The 23,241-nt window shown below is 42.6% G+C and overlaps 2 protein-coding genes across 4 annotated transcripts; both read left to right on the forward strand.

The window, feature by feature from the left end:
- Positions 1–212: 212 nt before the first annotated feature.
- On the forward strand, positions 213–7,790 carry c18h5orf24 (chromosome 18 C5orf24 homolog). Of its 3 annotated transcripts, none has more exons than XM_067422709.1 (3): positions 213–541; positions 4,112–4,774; positions 7,093–7,790. In XM_067422709.1, exons 2-3 carry the CDS (start codon positions 4,173–4,175, stop codon positions 7,268–7,270), a joined length of 780 nt encoding a protein of 259 aa, XP_067278810.1. In that variant the 5' UTR covers positions 213–541; positions 4,112–4,172; the 3' UTR covers positions 7,271–7,790. The 3 variants fall into 3 exon arrangements, with proteins under 3 accessions (XP_067278810.1, XP_067278812.1, XP_067278809.1); XM_067422711.1 differs by having other exon boundaries at positions 4,149–4,774; XM_067422708.1 differs by having other exon boundaries at positions 215–541; positions 4,170–4,774.
- Positions 7,791–16,123: 8,333 nt separating this feature from the next.
- Positions 16,124–23,229, forward strand: txndc15 (thioredoxin domain containing 15). Its single transcript, XM_067422707.1, has 5 exons — positions 16,124–16,278; positions 16,394–16,737; positions 20,430–20,593; positions 22,763–22,893; positions 22,976–23,229. Exons 1-5 carry the CDS (start codon positions 16,200–16,202, stop codon positions 23,170–23,172), a joined length of 915 nt encoding a protein of 304 aa, XP_067278808.1. The 5' UTR covers positions 16,124–16,199; the 3' UTR covers positions 23,173–23,229.
- Positions 23,230–23,241: the final 12 nt, after the last annotated feature.

Consider the following 23,241-nt stretch of genomic DNA (forward strand, 5'->3'; position numbering starts at 1 on the left):
GTGAACTGTGCACTGTTTGATTGGTTGAGCTCAAAATGTGACACCTGTCAATCAACACGTAACCCCGCCCCTGGAATGCTGTACTCGATCAGTAACCGCGCTCGCCTGTGATTGGTCCGTTCTGACAAACGCGGAGAACAGTAATGGCCGCCGCGTGTCAGCAGCGACTCCTCAATAATGCACTCGCTGAATTAAAAACACACCGTGAAGAGTTAAAACATATCAGGCATTATTTATCTCCATCGTGCCACATTAATTATTCTCCTCCATTTCTCCACAGCTCCATACGCTGCGCGCAGCACTCAGTGCGCATGCGCGCTTTTGATATCTTAATATTTAATATCAATGGCTGACGCGCGTTTCTAAAGCATCTCATGTAATAAGGAGGAAAGCTTTGCCACGTTTTCTGAACATCAAGGCGAACGTCCATCTCTTTGATCTTATTCGCCGAGCTTCGTCCTATTCAGTCCCAAATTCACTGAAAATGGGACAGAAATGTCACATTTAACCCTTTCCGTTCCGCTGTCGACATTAACGCGAGGTACAGTCATTCATCATCTCTTTAAACACAAATGATGTTTCTGTAAGTGTGCATGGGCTGAAATGTGTATTTGATCAAATCAAATGTATGTTTGACGTTATCTCTGTTATTAATGAGACACACAGAGGACAACAATAGAGGCTTTGTGATGTGCAGATGACAGCTGTGTGTCTTTATAATGAGCTGTGCTTGCTCATATAGCCCTGACTGATGCATGATCTGTCTTTAACTATTATAATACCTCCTAAAGCAGAAGATGTGCTCACTCACACACACACGCACACACACGTAATGAAGATGCTCAGTCAGTTCTGTTGTCTAAAAGAGTTTAAAACCAACACTTGAAGACCCCGTGAAATCACAATGAGCTTGATCAGGTCAGCCTAAAATCTGACCATATGCATTTAAATACATTAGAAGAAAACAGATCAAGTATCTTCTAGGTTATTATGGTATGTTCACACAAACGCTGATAACAATAACTATTACATTTTCATAATTATCCCCATCACAACGATAACGATAATGGCATGGAATAATAATAATATCTTTTTAAGAATCATGTTTTTTATATCTGATGAAAAACATAGACGACCAGTCAGAATCCAGAGCTCCAGCATTTAAAGCATTTAATATGATCCATAATCGTTAAAGTTCTTGGTGTTGGCCTTAAAGTGATAGTTCACCCTAAAAATGAAGATTATTCCATGATATATTCCTGACCCGATGCATGATGAGCGACCTCTGACCCGACACATGACGTAGGATGCAGTGCTGTGTTCCACTCCACTTTTAGACACACTTGCAAACTTCCCTAAGCACTTCCCCTTGCAGCCATTTTGAAATGCGTTCCACTTCCTCAAGGGAAGTTTATATGGACAGACCCTTAAGGGAGCGAGATCTAATGCATGACGAGCGACCTCTGACCCGATGCATGACGGGTGACCTCTGAACCAACGCAGAACATATGTAGGAGTAGCATAAGCTCAGGTAAGAGTAGACGACCTCTGACCCGATGCATGATGAGCGACCTCTGACCTGGTGCATGATGAGCAACATCTGACCCGATGCATGACGGGCGACCTCTGACCCAACATATGATTAGTGATGTAGGAGTAGCGTAAGCTCAGGTGAGAGTAGACGACCTCTGACCTGACATATAACGTGCAACCTCTGACCCGACACATTACAAGCGACCTCAGACCTAACGCATGACAAGTGACCTCTGACCCGACACATGACAATTGATCTTTTATCTAACCCATGGCAAGTGACCTCTGACCTAATGCATGACAAGTGACCTCTGACCCGGCAGATGACAATAGAGTGCCGAAGCCATGACCTCACTTTGTAGGCCAAAACGCGGAAGTGAGTTAGCATTTTAGCACTTCCGGTTCCCTCGCTCTAAAGTCTACGGGTTTTTTGAATGGGTTTTTGCTAAATCGCCTGAAATAAGGTCTGTGGTTAACAAAGCCTCTAATTATTTTCACGTTTTGATCTATGACATAAAACACACTCGTTCTAACCTGCTTGTGATTTTTTTTTTTAAACTTTATTGTGTCTTAAAAACGGCGGTTGCTAAAAGGGACTACATCCTTTGGTCGGGACTTTAGAAGTCATCGTGACAAACGGGAAATCTCACCAGCCCGCGTTTCATTCACTTTTGAATTCTGTTAGTAAATGTTTAATAAAAATAATAAAATATAAAAAAATCCTGGCGAATTAGCAAATGGTATGCAAACATACAATCAAACATAATACAGTGAAAGATCATCTTTAAAGTCTATTTGGGACACGATGATCAGGCATAATAGCCTAATCTTAATCACAAAGACAATAATATTAAGGTTTATATAAACTAACAAAATAATAAACAAATAAATAAAACATTAACAAACGAGAAATCAAATCTCAGATCGGCACACATAAACCCAATTAGTTTCTAACATTTTTGGAAAAAACGAATGAGCAATATTTCTCATGAAGAAGTGGATAAGTGTTCATACAGCGCAGATCATAATGAGCAAACGTGTTTTTAAATAAAGTTTGAGGACGCTTGATGATGACGTAGATCCGGGACTGTGTGCTGTAGTCCGTTTATAGCCTACCGTTAGCATTTTATATCTGACGGCTTTATTTAGGCTTCAAACGGTGTACATGTTGGATTCACTTGTAAAGATTATCTTGATAGACCAAACGTGTAAGGGTCATAACTCTTTGTTGAACACAGATCTTATTTTTTGCGATTGTCCAAAAGTCTATGGGGAAAATGCATCGGCTTATGATCGAGGGAACCCATGCGCCGCGAACTTCCGGGTTGGCCTACAGAGTGACGTCAAGACTTCGGCACTCTATTGATCTCTGACCTAACGCATGACAAGTGACCTCTGACCCAACGCATGACAACTGACCTCTGTCCTAACGCATGACAAGTGACCTCTGACCCAACGCATGACATTGGATGTAGGAGCAGCATAAGCTCGGAGTCGATGCCTCGTGGTTTAAACTAACTCCCCCATTTCTCTTTAAAAACATTTTTGGTCGGAGGTCACTCTTCAACAATCAATCAATCAATCAATCAATCAATCAATCAATCAATCAATCAATCAATCAGTCATCTTTATGTCAGAGCAGCTTCAGTGTTAAACAGGACAATACTGCAGCAGAATTAGATTTGGCTGTACAGTCGTTCTGGAGTAAACAGTGATGTTATCAGCTTATTTTAATTTATCATAGAGAGACAATGTTGGCAGATCAGTATTATAGTTTATAGAATTAAATAAGACCTAATGTATTAATTGTATTTGTATATTTAGTTGAATAAGTTAGATCATAGTGTTAGTGTCCCCAACTGAGCTATATATATTGATATTGTTCTCCAGTTCAGAAGGCCTTTATTAACCCCTGGAGCTGTGTGGATTACTGGAGCCCATTCACTGCCATTATAGACCGGGGAAGAGCCAGGATATTATTCATAGAACTCAAATTGTGTTTTGTTAAAATAATAAAGTCATACACTGCAAAAAAAAGCTCTTCTTACTTAGTATTTTTGTCTTGTTTCTAGTCAAAATATCTAAAAATCCTTACATTATGAAACATTTATAAGTCCAAATTATTGTCTTGTTTTGGGGGAAAAAATAACTCAAAATGAAGAGAGTTTTTGCTTAAAATAAGATAAATAATCTGCCAATGGGGTGAGAAAAATAATCTTGTTTTCTGTTTGAATTAAGATTATTTTTCTCACCCCATTGGCAGATTATTTATCTTATTTTAAGCAAAAACTCTCTTCATTTTGAGTTATTTTTTCCCCCAAAACAAGACAATAATTTGGACTTCTAAATGTTTCTTGTTTTAAGAATTTTTGGATATTTTGACTAGGAACAAGACTAAGACTAATACTAAGTAAGGAACGCCTTTTTTGCAGTGTATACACCTATAGGATGGCTCGAGGGTGAGTAAATCATGGGATTATCTTCTAACCCTTTAAGAAACAATGATGAGTCATCTCACACTGCAAGGTTTTGTCCAATCAAATGAAAGAGTCCATACCGTAGCTTCCTGTTTCAACAGGAAATAGGCTGATTCATGGGATCTTTAACCACACCAGAACCGACTCTTTGTCTCACAGAAAATGATGCGTCAGGTGTCCAGCAGCAGCAGCAGTGAATACTGCGTGGACGGCAGACCCTCGTGTTTAGCGGAGGACGGCAGACTCTCGCCGAGCCACTTTGATCTCTGCCCCACCAAGTTTTATCAGTCTTCCCCTCCTCCTCCGCGCTCTCGGCAGATGTGCTTCGCGTACCTTCCTCCGCCGCCGCCGGCCATCCTCAAACCCAGCTCGTGCCACAGGCAGGACTGCAGCGAGGGTCTAGTCCAGGGGCCCGCTCAGCAAAACACCAAGAGCGGGGACTCCAAGAAGAAGGCGTCGGGGAGATCTGGCAAACGCGGCCGGCCGGCGGGAACCACCAAATCAGCCGGATACAGAACCAGCACAGGCCGACCCCTGGGCACCACCAAGGCCGCCGGGTTTAAGACCAGTCCGGGCCGGCCCCTAGGCACCACCAAAGCCGCGGGCTATAAAGTGAGTCCCGGTCGGCCGCCCGGCAGCATCAAGAGCCCGTCTCGGCTGGGGAAATTGGGCTACAGCGCCTGCAGCGGAGCGGCCTTCCCCTACAGCATCATGAGCAGACCTGCGGCGTGTGACGCTACGCTCAAGGAGGAAGCGGCTGCAGAGTAAAGTCACTCTTCTTTACTGTAGTGCATACTCATCCCACGCACACACACATCAATCTTCACTGCCGTCTCTCACGCAAACTGTTGTTTTGCATATAAGTGTCAGGGAAGTATCATAGCAGTACTCAAATTACAATTAGTGGCGAGCCACCCAGGAGCAACTAGTGTGAGTATTTAGTGAAGTTATGATGTAAGGAATAACGTTTCCATGTCCATTAGGACCAAACGTCTCCTCCTCCAGTTTCTGTTGAAGCTGATACAGAAGTGACTTACACTGCAGTTCCACGACTGGCCACTAGAGCGGCTCCAGAAGGAGCAGAATCTCATTGAGCCCCATGTTAAAATTCCCAACTTTACAGCAGAAAAAAACATGTTTACAGCCTGGTACAAACTGTGGTTTTGGTCTATACGGCTAATTTTGCCCTTCATGACGACTATGAGGAGGAGAGGAGGGGGGTGGGTTATAACTTTGTTTCGTTTACATTATATAAAGCCATAAAGTTCTGCATAATTAAGGGTGTGGCCACTTTGAGTGACAGGTGGATTGCCGTTTGTCCGCTGTCTGTTAGTCATTGCGTCACCTAAGCACCGCCCACTTCCCGCCTCTTTGCCCATTGTCAGTTATCTGGGAGTGCAAGTGATGACGTGACGGACTAAGATGGCGACGGCCAGCTTGACTCTACTTTACGCTTCAAAACGGCTCTTCAGAATCCTATGGGTGGAGTCACGGACACTACGTCCATATTTTTTTACAGTCTATGATTTCAACTGAGAATACTATCTCAAGTAGTGTTGAACATTTTTCAGAAACTTTTCAGGATTTTTGGGACATTTTCAGAAACTTTTATAAATTTTCATGAAATTTACTGCAGCTATTCAGCCCCTTCTGTAACCCTAATCTCAACAGAGCACTCTTTGTATTGCACATATAAAATACAGTCCCCGGGCTTTAGCAATTCATAAAATATGAATGACTAATCTGGGATCACCATGAAGATAAGGGGTTAGGATGGTGATTGTTTAGTAGAGTTTGAGTCTACCTTTTGTTGCATCTAATAGAGAGTTTGGATCCGGAAATGGTGACGTAAGGTCAGACTGAAGGAGCGGATAGATTTGAGAGCTTCAGTGAATATCGGCTTACATTCGAGTCTATTCCTGACACTGACTTCAGATGACATGAGTCATATTAACTAATTTCACATGAGTGCTGACAAAAGACAATATTAACGTGACACCCAGTTTGTTAAGGACGCCCAGTTTCCCCAAAGCAGTTCAGTGCAAACCCTGAGGCCAATCTCATTGGTTAAGATTAGGGTTAGTGTAGCACTATGATCGACATGAGCAATGACATCTTTAGAATCGGTGCTGGGGAGGAATTTGCGCTGAGCTTGTTTGGGGGGAAAGTCATGCATTAAGATGTGACCATATTAGCTCAATTAAATAAATAAATATTCTCGAAATAATTGCTAATAGTGTAGTGTAAGTCACGTTAAAACCAAGCACCTTTCTGTTGGTCAGTCCAGCGATTTTCTGTAACCAACTTTAAACTTTGAGTTAAAAACAACACAAAGGTGTGTAAATGATGACATATTGTACTTTTTTTTGGTTTATTAACCCATTAATGTTTTCTCACTGTTTCATGATATATTTCTGTCCATGCTTTTCCAAGTTCTGTCTATCTGTTTTTTGCTAAGGCCCCGATATACTTCAAACAAACAAAATCAGGCGAAAACGACATTTGTAAACTCCGGCTGGTAAACGCCTCTGAACTCCTATTGGCCGGTGGTGATGATGTAATAGGTGGGTGTGGCTCCTCAGGCTCCACCCTCTTTGAAGTGTGACTTTTCTACAGTTCAGATGCTTTCTGAACAGCTGTTTTCTCATCTTAGTTTTGTTTATTTTGTTACGCTGCATGTCACCGTAGTGACAATAGCCAATCATACTACTTTTCCGGAACGCAATTTGCTAGTGTCTGTGCTACGGTATTTGCATAGGTGATCTGATTGGCTGACGTCTGTATTGGTGTTTGAAAATTTGAAAACTTTTGATCCCAACATTTTGAAAGCAGCGTTATTGACAGAAAAGTGCAACCCATATTTACATATTCATCTAATGTGGTGATGTTCATTAACAGTATAAACGCTGATCAGCTATTTCAAACTTCTTTTTACCCAAAAGCGAAGAACAAAACTGAACTTTGCCGTGAGTATATCGGGGCCTTTCGTGTTGGTCTTCACCTTTCTTTATTGAAACGTTTGTATGGTAAGCCTCAGATTGTGTTTTTCTCATGAAATCATGTCTATTTTCTTTTGGTCTAGAACACCAAAAATGTTGTTACAAGCTCCCCAGTTCCTCCTCAGCGGCTTCCCCATCCGGAACCAAAAAACGCCTCCACCGGTCGCCGTCATGTCACCGGAGGAGTTTTCCCGGGCTGCCGTGTGTCCTGAGGCCAATCCGTCCCGGAGTGGCCTGTCCTTACTCCCGTCATACTCATGAGCTTCATCTGTCCATGAACTCTCTGTTACTGTACATACTGTATGTGTAATGTACAAGTCCAGCTCCGCTCTGGCGCTCTGTGGTCACTGAATGTCACTGCATGTCATGTCGGGTTGTTAGTAGGCCTGTTTCATAAGCTTGATTTATAATGAAGAGTGCAATATTTTCAGTGATATTGTCCACCAAAGAACTTCCGCTTTCTATAACGCGTGCATGACTCTAGATTCACTCATGAAACATGCACTCTTTAATCACACATGTCAATCATTACGCAACTTGTAATAGTTACTTTTGTACTGTATTTAGTATTCCAGCTCTTATTGGTGTGTGGGAATGCTGTTAGTGGTGTAAACATGTTCTGATTGGTTTAGTAATGATTCAAATGAGTTGTGGTTTTGTGTTCAATATTTCTTACCTTCACATAATCAGTAATGTGGGCTTTAATTTTCTTTAGTTTACTTTGTAATACAGCTAGAATACGTATGTTTTGAATATGTATGTTTTATTAAAATGTTACTACAATAAAGGAAATCGTATTGATGTTTATTTCGATACAAATAGAATAAGCATAAGCAATAAGCAAGTTTAATTTTATTAAAGTAATGAAAATAAAGACAAAAGCACAAATATAAAGTGTTAGGGGTTACAGTTTTGACCCATAGACCAGATATGCGAAATGAAGACCAGGAGTCAGGATGTTCAATCATCGGAGAGAATTTTACTGAAGAATAGTTTGCAGTTTCATCAGTAGAGTCAGCTTCAGAGTCTCTCAGGGCGGTGTCAGGCCAGACTCTACTCTACACAAAATTACCACACCAGTTATACCAATTTCAAGGGCATGATTTACATCATTACAAACACGTGGAATATTACTGATTGGCATAAAGTCTAAACAATGTGTCACATGAGAATAGATAGGAGATGTTGTTGTTGTTAATCAGGATGTATACATCAGACAATCCCAAGATTGGGGTAGTGTTGACTTCAGGGGAGTCCTAGAAAGACGCCAAGAGGTCTAGGGTGTGAGAAAAGCGGTCCAATCCATTCCATAGACCTGCACAGAACATGTAACACACACACACACACACACACACACAAGACTCTAGGGCACATCTCTCCTCCAAGGTTAGTGCAGCAGTGAGCTTATCAACAGGACAAGATACCAACACCACATGACAAACACATCTCCAGAAAGAAAAGTATGACTAATATCATCTACTCATTCTATAAAGAAATATAAAGAAATATAAAGACAAAAATGTACTTCTATCAATGGGAAAAATCACACTATATAAATGGGAAGAAATCACAATTGGGAGACTCAAATCCTCCCACCCCTTCCAGTCCTGGGTTTACTAACAACAGGCAGGATTCACCTCGTGGAAGTTCTAACTTTCTCTCCAAGGCTCTGTTGGTCAGGACCCAGAGATAGAGGTCAGGCTATCTATGTCAGGGCACATAGATAGGGGTCAGACTGTCTTTGTCAGACCGTCTCTGGAAAGCAAATTAGACACCATACAGCAGACATAGAGTCAAAATCATATTAAATAATAGTTAAATGTATTAATGATCAAATAAAATTTATTGTCAAAATAATTCATTATTTTGAAAGGATAATAACTGATTATTAAATTCATGAGGTTATTAAAAATCATTCAAAAGGATAAGATGCATATGATGAAGATGCATATGATAAAGAGGCATATGATGAAGAGGCAAGGGTGTCGGCCCACTCCCCCCTTCAATCCCCCGTTTTAAGACCAATGTGGGGTCCAATACCGCCACGTCTGGTCTACAAGTGAGGTCTCTATGGAAGGTTGAGTGGTGACTCATGCTTCCCTGACGGGTCACACTTGTCTCTTCACCTCATCACGGACATGCTGGCCACTAAAAAGACCAGTCCCCATTCCGAGGCTCTCACACCTTCCACTCACATTAGGGGTACAACATGTTTCTTTGTCAGCTTGCTTCTCAGATTGTTCGTTAGTGTCAGCATCCTCCTGTCCTCCTCGGCAGGATTCAGCTTGCTCCTCAGCAAGAGGACCTGCACAGATAGAGAAGACTAAAACGAACACACACATCCAAACAGTTATGTCAACGATTAGTTTGAGCATGTGCAGATGCATCAAGGCAGTTGCATCTGCAGTGCAGTTCTTGAACTGGAAAGCCTCTACCCATCTGGAGAACAAATCAACAATCATTAAGATGTATGAAAAGCCCCCACTAGGGGGTAGAGTGAAGTCAATCTGAAGATGGGTCCACGGACCCTGGGGACATGGGGCGTGACCTAAGGGGATATTTAGCTTAGCTAAAGAATTAACCTTAAAGCAAACTAAACATCTGCAAAAATCCCTGCAAGAAGCTCTCATCTCTGGCCACCACCATGTTTTAGAAATCATTGCATATGGTTTCTCAGGCCCAGCATGTGCCAACCCTTGATATAACGACATGAGCTGGGTTCGAGCAGAAACAGGGCAGACAAAACGTTCATTGAATTTCCAAAGTTCATCTGAGTTCATCAGTGCACCAAGTTTTGTCCATTGCTCTGTTACTTCAGGATCTTTATCCTGTGCATAAATGTCTCGGGGTGGCTCACTCTCCTGGGGAGAGATAGCCATTACACTCACACATGTCTCTGTCTGTTGTGCAGCCAGCCTGGCAGAAGCATCAGCAGCTTGGTTGCCCTTGGATTCTGGGGCGTTATCAGTAGAGTGTCCTGTTCTTTTGATAACAGCTCCTTCTGCAGGAAAATCACAGGCAGACATGAGTTTCTGTACCTGCTTTTGATGAGAGATGGGTAAACTAGGGGTGATAGGGAACCCCTGTCGTTTCCACACAGGTCCGAAATCATGGACCGTCCCGAAGGCCTTGCCATATTGAAGTTTACGCGTGAGAGTGACCAGATCTGCCACCTGAGCCCCTCCCCCTGAAAGAGAGTCACATTCAACAGTCTCATAATGTTCGTTTACCATAGCCCAGCCTGTGGAGCGTTGTCCTTGTTCATGAAAACTGGACCTGTCAACAAACAAGTTCATGGCATCAGATAATGGTTCGGCCTGGAGAGGGCTCTGGCTGTCATTCTCGATCAGATGGACACAGTTGTGGGCAGTTCCTTCTTCTGGAAGCAAGGAGGCAGGGTTTACAGCATTTTCATTGTCAATTTGAATTTCCACATTCTTCCTCAGAAGAGTGGTTTCCCCCTTCACTCGTCTTTGATTTAAAATAGAGCTCAAGCAAGTGTTTGTCAGTAACTTCAAAATCTGATGTCTTGTGTGCAGTATCACCTTTTGATGTCTCACAATGTCCTCCGTGGCTTTCCCAGCCCATTCTGCACAGTCACATGTCAGCAGGCAGGTGTGCTGACCTGCCATAGAAACAGGAATAGGAGCAGAATAATATCCTACCATTCCGTAGGAATTTCGGCCTGGAACTCTCTGGCCAAGGCCAGCAGAGTATGATCGGGTTCCCACCCATGTCCACAGGTGAAAAGGTTGGCTGCTGTCAGCATGTCTCAGTGCTGGGGAGGAAGTGAGAGTTTCTTTGATACTCACGAACACCTCCTCCATCTCCTCCGTCCAGTCGATCAGGTCGGATCCAGGTTTTCCCCCTTTAAGAGATTCTGTGAGGGGTTTAGACAGTTCAGTGTATTCAGGAACATACTGGCGGCAGTAATTCAGAAAATCCATTACCTGCCTTAGACCAGTAACCATGTTTGGCTTTGGAAGTTCGACGATGGCTTTGACTATTTCTGGAGTGATTCGTCGGTCGTGCACCCTGACAATCTGCCCTAAATAAGTCACTTCGGGCAGTGCCAGCTGTGCCTTTTTCAAGTTGGCTTTGAATCCCCCGTCTTTCAGGGCATTCAAAACAGTTCGTACAGCAGTTAAATGTTTGAATTTGCTTGGGCTGGCAATCAAAATGTCATCCACATATTGTAGGACAAATGATCCATCATTTTCAAAAGTCTTTCTTACCGGATCAATGAAGGATGCCAGTACCTGATGAAACAGGGTTGGAGAGTTGCAGAATCTTTGTGGCAAACGGCACCATGTCCATTGGCGACCCCTGCAGGTGAAAGCAAACTTTCCTGGGTCCTCCTTGGCTAGAGGGCAAGTCCAGAAAGTGTTAGAAATATCCAGTGCAGTGAAATAACAGTGTTCAGACCCTATTTCATAAAGGATCATGGCGGGGTTCGTGACAAGGGGGTGCATCTTTTCGGAAGCTGCATTTAACGCGGTGAAGTCTATCGGGAGACCCCAAGAGTTGTCCCTCTTTTTCACGGACCATATCGGTGAATTTGTCGGAGAGGTGCATGGTATTATGATACCCCGTTTGCATAATTTGTCTACCACACTCTTCGCAACTTCTCGAGCCTCATTTCTTAAAGGGTATTGTCGTTTGGCTACATGCATGGGTCCTGGGATGCTCAGTGGCTGAACTTGGGCAAGCTCACAATCAAATGTATCTTTTACCCAAACATCAGGACATTTAGAAATCAAAAACTTCCACTCAGGTTGAGTTTCAGTCTCTTTGTCAACTGTGCATCTCTGTTTACAATGGTGGCCAGATTGAGATAAGGGAAGCATGTTCAGGCTGCCTGTGCCTGATTCAAGGACAATGGAACAATCACAATCTACAGGCTTACAGTTTACAGCACAGTAAGTTTTATAGGCTATGCGAAAACGGTCAGCATATTCTAAAGGGCTTTCCCCTACTCTCTGTTTGACCTGGGTTACACTGGTCCAGGGGTATGACCCCTGACCTAAAAGTTCTTCAACCTCATACTTGTAAGTGGTGTAGGCCTCGCAGTACTCAGTCCAGTCTGAAGGAACGAAGGGGTGGGGTCTAATTGTTTGTACAGCTTTCAGTTTACTGGTAGGAATTAATCCTTCCACCAGTGCTTGTATGTCAGCAATGCCCAGATTTTGTTGTCTGGCAATGGCTTCTATCTTATCCCATAAAACTTTATTTGGGCTGTACAGTTTGAAAGGTTCTATCCCCACAAGCAAACTATTTTTCTCAGCTGGGGTTAGTCTGGTCAATGACCCATATTCATGCCCAGCCCCCATTTCAGTGTTCTGGTCGTCCCACTCCGAATGTCGGATTGGGGCGGCAAAGACTGTTTTTCTGGGTTTATTTGCCTCAACAGAGGACAATCTGATATTTTTGACCTCTGTGGTTAATTTACTTTTTACTTGTGCGGAAAGATCCTCTGGGTTGCACGAGGGAGGGATTTCAACCTGTGCATTCAATATTGGGCGTGCCTTTTCATGCAGTCCCTCCTCTCTGTTATCAGGAAGTGGGGCGGATCCCTGAGTGGGGGCCACCTGCACTTCCTGGTAAGAGTCAGTCGGGATAGAGGGAGGAAGAGACTTGGCAGCATTTTCTACTTTGTCACAAAACTTTCCCAGCCCCTTATTAAAACCTCCCTGATCATGGCTCACCTGCACTTCCTTTAATTTTGCTATTCTGTCACGTGCATCCAGGTCGTACCATTCATTAGCCCCATTAGGGATTGATTTCATTGGTACGCCTCCCATTTTACAGCGAGCACAAACGGCTATAAATTTGGGTTTATCTGACGCCTATTCAGTTTCTAAACAATCTTTTCTTGATCACAAAAAAGGTTTTTAGCAACGTAAGGCAATGAATCTTATTTTTATCCTCAAATTAGTTATTAATAGAATAGAAGTGAGTTCTACTCATGAAACCACAAAGTATCTTTTTACTCCTGGTCACATATTCTGGTCCTTACCAATTTGGGTCTTATTTTATTCTACTCGGTATCGTTCCAGATGCACCCCTGGCAAACAACTCCTGAATCTATTTTACTTGTTTAAACAAGGGGATCCCTTTATCTGAATGGAAGAGACTGGCGCAGGTTTGCGATGCCTACTGGACTCACACACCGTTCCAGGGACGTACTCCTGTAGGGGTAGTGACTGCACTCAATGCCCACCGGGGACCCCTTTCTTAAGTACGCTTCAATGCACTGCCTTCTACCGTTAACCGTAACGATGCCATCAGCGACTTTTTTTTATACTATCACACAAGTATAATTAACTCCTCACTCCTATCGAAGTGAAGCTCTCTCGTTCCCCTTTACCAATCTTCCATTCAGATAACCTTATCCAAACAATAAAATAAATAAATACTACCTTATTTGTTGTTTTGCCAGAGGTGTCACCAAGGAATTATTGCCCGCGCATCCTCCACCAAAAACTGTTAGGGGTTACAGTTTTGACCCATAGACCAGATATGCGAAATGAAGACCAGGAGTCAGGATGTTCAATCATCGGAGAGAATTTTACTGAAGAATAGTTTGCAGTTTCATCAGTAGAGTCAGCTTCAGAGTCTCTCAGGGCGGTGTCAGGCCAGACTCTACTCTACACAAAATTACCACACCAGTTATACCAATTTCAAGGGCATGATTTACATCATTACAAACACGTGGAATATTACTGATTGGCATAAAGTCTAAACAATGTGTCACATGAGAATAGATAGGAGATGTTGTTGTTGTTAATCAGGATGTATACATCAGACAATCCCAAGATTGGGGTAGTGTTGACTTCAGGGGAGTCCTAGAAAGACGCCAAGAGGTCTAGGGTGTGAGAAAAGCGGTCCAATCCATTCCATAGACCTGCACAGAACATGTAACACACACACACACACACACACACACAAGACTCTAGGGCACATCTCTCCTCCAAGGTTAGTGCAGCAGTGAGCTTATCAACAGGACAAGATATCAACACCACATGACAAACACATCTCCAGAAAGAAAAGTATGACTAATATCATCTACTCATTCTATAAAGAAATATAAAGAAATATAAAGACAAAAATGTACTTCTATCAATGGGAAAAATCACACTATATAAATGGGAAGAAATCACAATTGGGAGACTCAAATCCTCCCACCCCTTCCAGTCCTGGGTTTACTAACAACAGGCAGGATTCACCTCGTGGAAGTTCTAACTTTCTCTCCAAGGCTCTGTTGGTCAGGACCCAGAGATAGAGGTCAGGCTATCTATGTCAGGGCACATAGATAGGGGTCAGACTGTCTTTGTCAGACCGTCTCTGGAAAGCAAATTAGACACCATACAGCAGACATAGAGTCAAAATCATATAAAATAATAGTTAAATGTATTAATGATCAAATAAAATTTATTGTCAAAATAATTCATTATTTTGAAAGGATAATAACTGATTATTAAATTCATGAGGTTATTAAAAATCATTCAAAAGGATAAGATGCATATGATGAAGATGCATATGATAAAGAGGCATATGATGAAGAGGCAAAGGTGTCGGCCCACTCCCCCCTTCAAAAGAAAAGTTATATAGTTATTTATATATATATATACAGGTCCTTCTCAAATAATTAGCATATTGTGATAAAGTTCATTATTTTCCATAATGTAATGATAAAAATTAAACTTTAATACATTTTAGATTCATTGCACACCAACTGAAATATTTCAGGTCTTTTATTGTTTTAATACTGATGATTTTGGCACACAGCTCATGAAAACCCCAAATTCCTGTCTCAAAAAATGAGCATACCATGAAAAGGTTCTCTAAACGAGCTATTAACCTAATCATCTGAATCAACTAATGAACTCTAAACATCTGCAAAAGATTCCTGAGGCTTTTAAAAACTCCCAGCCTGGTTCATTACTCAAAACCGCAATCATGGGTCAGACTGCCGACCTGACTGCTGTCCAGAAGGCCATCATTGACACCCTCAAGCGAGAGGGGAAGACACAGAAAGACATTTCTGAACGAATAGACTGTTCCCAGAGTGCTGTATCAAGGCACCTCAGTGGGAAGTCTGTGGGAAGGAAAAAGTGTGGCAAAAAACGCTGCACAACGAGAAGAGGTGAGCGGACCCTGAGGAAGATTGTGGAGAAGGACCGATTCCAGACCTTGGGGGACCTGCGGAAGCAGTGGACTGAGTCTGGAGGAGAAACATCCAGAGCCACCGTGCACAGGCGTGAGCAGGAAATGGGCTACAGGTGCCGCATTCCCCAGGTCAAGACACTTCTGGGCTACAGAGAAGCAGCGCTGGACTGGTGCTCAGTGGTCCAAAGTACTTTTTTCGGATGAAAGCAAATTTTGCATGTCATTCGGAAATCAAGGTGCCAGAGTCTGGAGGAAGACTGAGGAGAAGGAAATGCCCAAATGCCTGAAGTCCAGTGTCAAGTACCCACAGTCAGTGATGGTCTGGGGTGCCATGTCAGCTGCTGGTGTTGGTCCACTGTGTTTTATCAAGGCCAGGGTCAATGCAGCTCGCTATCAGGAGATTTTGGAGCACTTCATGCTTCCATCTGCTGAAAAGCTTTATGGAGATTTGGTTTTTCAGCACGACCTGGCACCTGCTCACAGACCATGGTATTACTGTGCTCAATGGGCCTGCCAACTCTCCTGACCTGAACCCCATAGAGAATCTGTGGGATATTGTGAAGAGATACAATACAAAAAGAAAATATAATATCTTGGGATACAAAGAAAAAATGTGAAGGGATTAGATTGGTTGTGTCTAACATTGTGTGTGAATAGTGTTTTTACTTCAGGGAAAATGTATTAATAAAGTTTTTGTTCGTCTCCGCTGTCCAGATGTGTCACGTGATCCCTGTTAGTTTCCTCCGCGCGTCTGAGGATAGACCAATCACAGCCCTTTATGTTTAACGGCTGATGAATTCCATTCAACCATTTTGTAGGAACAACTGAGGCGGATTTTTGATTTGCGTATGATGTTTAGTATCATGCTAATTTATGTATTAAAATCGAGTTGTTTAAACAAACAATGATTCCGTCGTGAACCGGAAGCCGAAATCTTTCCCTTCGAGTTCACACAAAATATCAACATTAGCGTCGTCATCGCGCGTCACAGATAAACAATCTCTCCCTTAATGGCGGCGAGATGAGTGGGACTGCGGTGAGATGCCGCGGGATCGCGCTGTCGCTGTTTATCGCAGTGCTCGTGCGGCTGTCATACGGAGGTACACACACACACACAGAAGAGCGCTTATAACGTGTCTCTGATGATCTGAGGCAAGCGAGCCCGGTTGGGAAGCGCTTATGATGTTATAATGCGTTTATTGACGTTTCTTCCAGATGTGTCTGAGGTCCTGGATCCGTCAGATGTGGACACGCAGACGGATCCGCCTCAGAGACGCTTCCCGACGGCGGAGATGGCAGATGCCGTGATGGAAACGGCTCCTTCTCCCGCAGGGATCCAGCATCTGATCCCCAAAGAGCTGCAGGAGTCCCTGCTGGGAGAGCCGTGCGCGGGAGAGGACCGACCCGAGGAGCTGCTGTCCGCGGTCATCCACACCGACACCGGCGAACCGCAGAGCCAAAACTTAACCGGGACCGCCAAGACCTTCAAAGTCACCTGCGACCGGAGGAACATCAGCGGGGTCGAGCACTTCAGCGTGCACGTTCTCAACGCGTCCCAGGTGCGTGTAAACACAGTCAAAACATCTGTGTGAAAACATCTTCTGTGTGAATATAATATACAGTAAAGTGTTATTTATCCCTGTGATCAAAGCTGAATTGTCATCATTTAATCCAGCCTTGTGTCACATGATCCTTCACTAATCATTCTCAAATGAGGATCTGATGATTAACACACATTTATGATTATTATCAGTGTTGAAAACAGTTCAGTCGAGGTGATACGGGTTGGTTTAGAACAGGTTTAATCTGGACTAAACCAACCTGTATACCAGTAAACCTGTGCTAAACCAACCCGTATACCAGTAAACCTGTGCTAAACCAACCCATATGCCAGGAAACCTGAATTAAACCAACTTGTAAGCCTGTGCTTAACCAACCTATATACCAGTAAACCTGTGCTTAACCAACCTATATACCAGTAAACCTGTGCTTAACCAACCTATATACCAGTAAACCTGTGCTTAATCAACCGCTATACCAGTAAACCTGTGCTTAACCAACCCCCTATACCAGTAAACCTGTGCTAAACCAACCGCTATACCAGTAAACCTCTGCTTAACCAACCCGCTATACCAGTAAACCTGTGCTTAACCAACCCGTATACCAGTAAACCTGTGCTAAACCAACCCGCTATACCAGTAAACCTGTGCTTAATCAACCGCTATACCAGTAAACCTCTGCTTAACCAACCCGCTATACCAGTAAACCTGTGCTTAACCAACCCGTATACCAGTAAACCTGTGCTTAACCAACCCGTATACCAGTAAACCTGTGCTTTACCAACCCGCTATACCAGTAAACCTGTGCTTAATCAACCGCTATACCAGTAAACCTGTGCTTAACCAACCCGTATACCAGTAAACCTGTGCTTAATCAACCGCTATACCAGTAAACCTGTGCTTAACCAACCGCTATACCAGTAAACCTGTGCTTAACCAACCCGCTATACCAGTAAACCTGGACTAAACCAACCGCTATACCAGTAAACCTGTGCTAAACCAACCGCTATACCAGTAAACCTGTGCTTAACCAACCGCTATACCAGTAAACTTGTGCTAAACCAACCGCTATACCAGTAAACCTGTGCTTAACCAACCGCTATACCAGTAAACCTCTGCTAAACCAACCGCTATACCAGTAAACCTGTGCTTAACCAACCGCTATACCAGTAAACCTGTGCTTAACCAACCGCTATACCAGTAAACCTGTGCTTAACCAACCGCTATACCAGTAAACCTGTGCTTAACCAACCCGTATACCAGTAAACCTGTGCTTAATCAACCCCAATACCAGTAAACCTCTGCTTAACCAACCCGTATACCAGTAAACCTGTGCTTAACCAACCCGTATACCAGTAAACCTGTGCTAAATCAACCGCTATACCAGTAAACCTGTGCTTAACCAACCGCTATACCAGTAAACCTGTGCTTAATCAACCGCTATACCAGTAAACCTGTGCTTAACCAACCTGTATACCAGTAAACCTGTGCTTAACCAAGCCGTATACCAGTAAACCTGTGCTTAACCGACCCGTATACCAGTAAACCTGTGCTTAACCAACCACTATACCAGTAAACCTGTGCTTAACCAACCCGTATACCAGTAAACCTGTGCTTAACCAACCCGTATACCAGTAAACCTGTGCTTAACCAACCCGTATACCAGTAAACCTGTGCTTAACCAACCGCTATACCAGTAAACCTGTGCTAAAACCAACCCGTATACCAGTAAACCTGTGCTTAACCAACCGCTATACCAGTAAACCTGTGCTTAACCAACCCGTATACCAGTAAACCTGTGCTTAACCAACCCGTATACCAGTAAACCTGTGCTTAACCAACCCGTATACCAGTAAACCTGTGCTTAACCGACCCGTATACCAGTAAACCTGTGCTTAACCAACCGCTATACCAGTAAACCTGTGCTAAAACCAACCCGTATACCAGTAAACCTGTGCTTAATCAACCGCTATACCAGTAAACCTGTGCTTAACCAACCGCTATACCAGTAAACCTGTGCTTAACCAACCGCTATACCAGTAAACCTGTGCTTAATCAACCGCTATACCAGTAAACCTGTGCTTAACCAACCCGTATACCAGTAAACCTGTGCTTAATCAACCCCTATACCAGTAAACCTCTGCTTAACCAACCCGTATACCAGTAAACCTGTGCTTAACCAACCCGTATACCAGTAAACCTGTGCTAAATCAACCGCTATACCAGTAAACCTGTGCTTAACCAACCGCTATACCAGTAAACCTGTGCTTAATCAACCGCTATACCAGTAAACCTGTGCTTAACCAACCTGTATACCAGTAAACCTGTGCTTAACCAAGCCGTATACCAGTAAACCTGTGCTTAACCGACCCGTATACCAGTAAACCTGTGCTTAACCAACCACTATACCAGTAAACCTGTGCTTAACCAACCCGTATACCAGTAAACCTGTGCTTAAGCAACCCGCTATACCAGTAAACCTGTGCTTAACCAACCCGCTATACCAGTAAACCTGTGCTTAACCAACCCGCTATACCAGTAAACCTGTGCTTAAGCAACCCGTATACCAGTAAACCTGTGCTTAAGCAACCCGTATACCAGTAAACCTGTGCTTAACCAACCCGCTATACCAGTAAACCTGTGCTTAACCAACCCGTATACCAGTAAACCTGTGCTTAAGCAACCCGTATACCAGTAAACCTGTGCTTAACCAACCCGCTATACCAGTAAACCTGTGCTTAACCAACCCGTATACCAGTAAACCTGTGCTTAAGCAACCCGCTATACCAGTAAACCTGTGCTTAATCAACCGCTATACCAGTAAACCTGTGCTTAACCAACCCGTATACCAGTAAACCTGTGCTTAATCAACCCCTATACCAGTAAACCTCTGCTTAACCAACCCGTATACCAGTAAACCTGTGCTTAACCAACCCGTATACCAGTAAACCTGTGCTAAATCAACCGCTATACCAGTAAACCTGTGCTTAACCAACCGCTATACCAGTAAACCTGTGCTTAATCAACCGCTATACCAGTAAACCTGTGCTTAACCAACCTGTATACCAGTAAACCTGTGCTTAACCAAGCCGTATACCAGTAAACCTGTGCTTAACCGACCCGTATACCAGTAAACCTGTGCTTAACCAACCGCTATACCAGTAAACCTGTGCTTAACCAACCCGTATACCAGTAAACCTGTGCTTAACCAACCCGTATACCAGTAAACCTGTGCTTAACCAACCGCTATACCAGTAAACCTGTGCTTAACCAACCCGTATACCAGTAAACCTGTGCTTAACCAACCCGTATACCAGTAAACCTGTGCTTAACCAACCCGTATACCAGTAAACCTGTGCTTAACCGACCCGTATACCAGTAAACCTGTGCTTAACCGACCCGTATACCAGTAAACCTGTGCTTAACCAACCGCTATACCAGTAAACCTGTGCTAAAACCAACCCGTATACCAGTAAACCTGTGCTTATATTTAATAAGATTAGGGCAAAATGCCCTTTATAAAAGGTAAAAATATCACAAATATGCAGATTTTAAATATGTCAACGCTGATTGAACACCGGTGAGGATATTGCTTTAGAATAAATCATATTTACAACACACAAAAAAACAACTTTTTACTCGGACAAGCACATGAAGATGCTTAACCTGATATGCATTGTTCTCTCCCACAGGACCTGATGGAGCTGCTGAATGCCAATGGCACAGAATGCTCGCTGGTTCTCTTCTATACGCCGTGGTGTCAGTTCTCCGCCAGCCTCGCCCCGCACTTCAACGCCTTGCCTCGGGTCTTTCCCAGCATGCATTTCCTGGCCCTCGACGCCTCCCAGCACAGCAGGTTCAGCGACGCTCCTTCACTATTCATTTGAGCCATGAGTGTGTTGCTATCTGTGTTTGCTAAACCCGCCTCTGGCGTGACGACTCCGATCCTTCTAATCTTCATATTCTTGTGTAATCGTCTGTAAGATGGCCAGAATAATAATCATACACTGTGTGTTAAAGGGATAGTTCACTCAAAAATAAAATGTGTCATCATTTACTCTCCCTTAAGTAGTTTCAAACCTGTATGAGTTTCTTTCTTCTGCTGAACACAAAGGAAGATATTTGCAAGAATGTTTTTATATAAGCAGAGTTTGGGTCCCATTGACTACCATAGTAGGGGAAAAAATACTGTGATAGTCAGTGGCGGCCAAAATCTGCTTGGACACAACCATTCTATCAAATATCTCCCTTTGTGTTCAGCAGAAGTAAAACTCATACAGGTTTGAAATTACTTAAGGGAGAGTAAATGATGACAGAAATGTCATTTTTGAGTGAACAATCCCTTTAATAGGCCAGAGGAGAACTGAGTCTGGTTTCTCTAAGGTTTATTTTTCTCCATCATGTCCTGATGGAGTTTGGGTTCCTTTGGTCGCCTTTGGCTTGGCTTGCTCAGTTGGGGACACTAACATTATGATCAAACTTATTCAACTAAACATACAATTACAATTAATACATTAGGTCTTATTTAATTCTTTAAACTATAATCAGCCCCTCCAGGATTTCGCAATATGTTTTTGTGATTTTTGCGACTAATATGATTTTGTGGTGGTAATTTCCAGAAATTTGCGAACATTTTTGCAATGTTTATTTTTAAATAATTAATTTACCATATTATGTATTATGTTAGATGCACAATAGTCATACACAACAATAGAACAAACAAAATGCACAAATCTTCTTTATTTTGGTATCTTACAAAAAAGGCTAGCCCAGTGGCCTTTAATAACATGATCGCTTAGGGTGGAAATATGACTGGGACACGTAAATCACAGCAATAAGCAATTGCCTAATATAAAAAGTTCTCAAATAATTATTTGATCAAGTAAACAGTCAGTAATAAAATAATAACTAATAAACAAATGATATGAGTGCAAATAAATACAACAAATATACAGATACAAACAGTGCTTTTTAAACTTTTTTTAATGTATTTTTTAAATAGTTTAAGTCAGGCTACTGTTTTTTTTCTGTTTTCTCCAGTGGTTGTTATTTGATAGGTAGCCTATCGAACAGGTAGCCTAGGCTGATCGCCGGCGAACAATCCTCCGCCAGTCTGACATCAGTCGGTGTGTCAGGAGTAAATTGAGTTCGTGGTATACAGCGCTTTTATTAACTCTTTTTTTTTTTTAATAGTTATTGGGCATATCATAACAATGTATTAAAGCTTTAAATAAATTAGAGATAATTCAATTAGATATTTATGTATTTTTTTTAGAGCTGTCAAACGATTAAAAATGTAATCGTGATTAATCGCCTTTATGTAACACCTTAATCGATACGATAGAGCTCGATTAGAATTATATTTTGAGGTGGATTATTCATTTTCTAATTCAATTGAGAGGATGTGAGGACCTGATTGGGTTTAAACTAGGGCTGTCAAACAATTATTATTTTTTAATCGCCATTAATCGCATGATTGTCATGAGTTAACTCGTGATTAATCACAATTTAATCGCAGGTTTGTATTTGTTGTAAATGTATCTTAAATTAAGTTTGAATTAAGTTTTTAATACTCTAATCAACATGGGTATATGGACAAATATGCATGCTTTATGCAAATGTACGTTTATTATTAGTGAAACCATATAATACTTATTCACTAATTATCAATAAAACAGCATGAAGACTAGACATGTATCAAAGGTCATAGATGTTTATCAAAGAACTTGTTCATGTCTCTTAAGTCTAGCTTAAAAATTCAGAATAAGCAGGGATTTCTCTCATTTTAAGAATATAAATAAAGGTAATATTACTGGCAGTTTAGTTCAGAACAGGGCACAGTTCGTATGAAACACTGGTAATGTGAAAGCTGTGATGTGGACCTGTGAGCACACCAGTACCACACCATACCCGTATTCCACGAGTAGGAATATAGTGCGGCCCCTTTAAGAGAGGCGCGCTCTCTATTGCACTGCCGGTATTGGTTAATTGATTGATTGATTGATTTGTTTCCCGCTCTTTTCAGTCTGTCGACGCGGTTCGGAACCGTGGCCGTCCCCAATATACTCTTATTTCAAGGTGCCAAGCCAATGGCCCGGTTCAACCAGACCGAGCGGACGCTGGACACACTCACATCCTTCATTACCAACCAGACAGGTTTATCACTCAGCCTACGTTCACATGCTCATCTTGGTGATAGGCTCGTTAAGGCATTGACGGTTTTCCCATGCTCCTCTAGGTTTTGAAGCCAGCCCGGATGAGTCTGTGCAGGAAGATGACCATATCGGACCTCTGCCGGCCGTTCCTGTCAAAAGCATCGACTGGCTCTTTGTATTTTCTGTTCTTTTCATCTCCGGCTTCACTCTCTACGCCATCCTGTGCACAGAAAGCATTCAGTGGCTCATCCCCGGACAAGACCACGAGCATCAGGATTAGTGCGCTGGGATTTGAATGTATGATCTTTGCTGAATAAATTAAGTGTGTGAACGTGAAGACATCGGCTCG

This window comes from Pseudorasbora parva, chromosome 18 (genome assembly GCF_024679245.1).
Source record: "Pseudorasbora parva isolate DD20220531a chromosome 18, ASM2467924v1, whole genome shotgun sequence".
In the NCBI taxonomy this organism is placed as follows: Eukaryota; Metazoa; Chordata; class Actinopteri; order Cypriniformes; family Gobionidae; genus Pseudorasbora; species Pseudorasbora parva.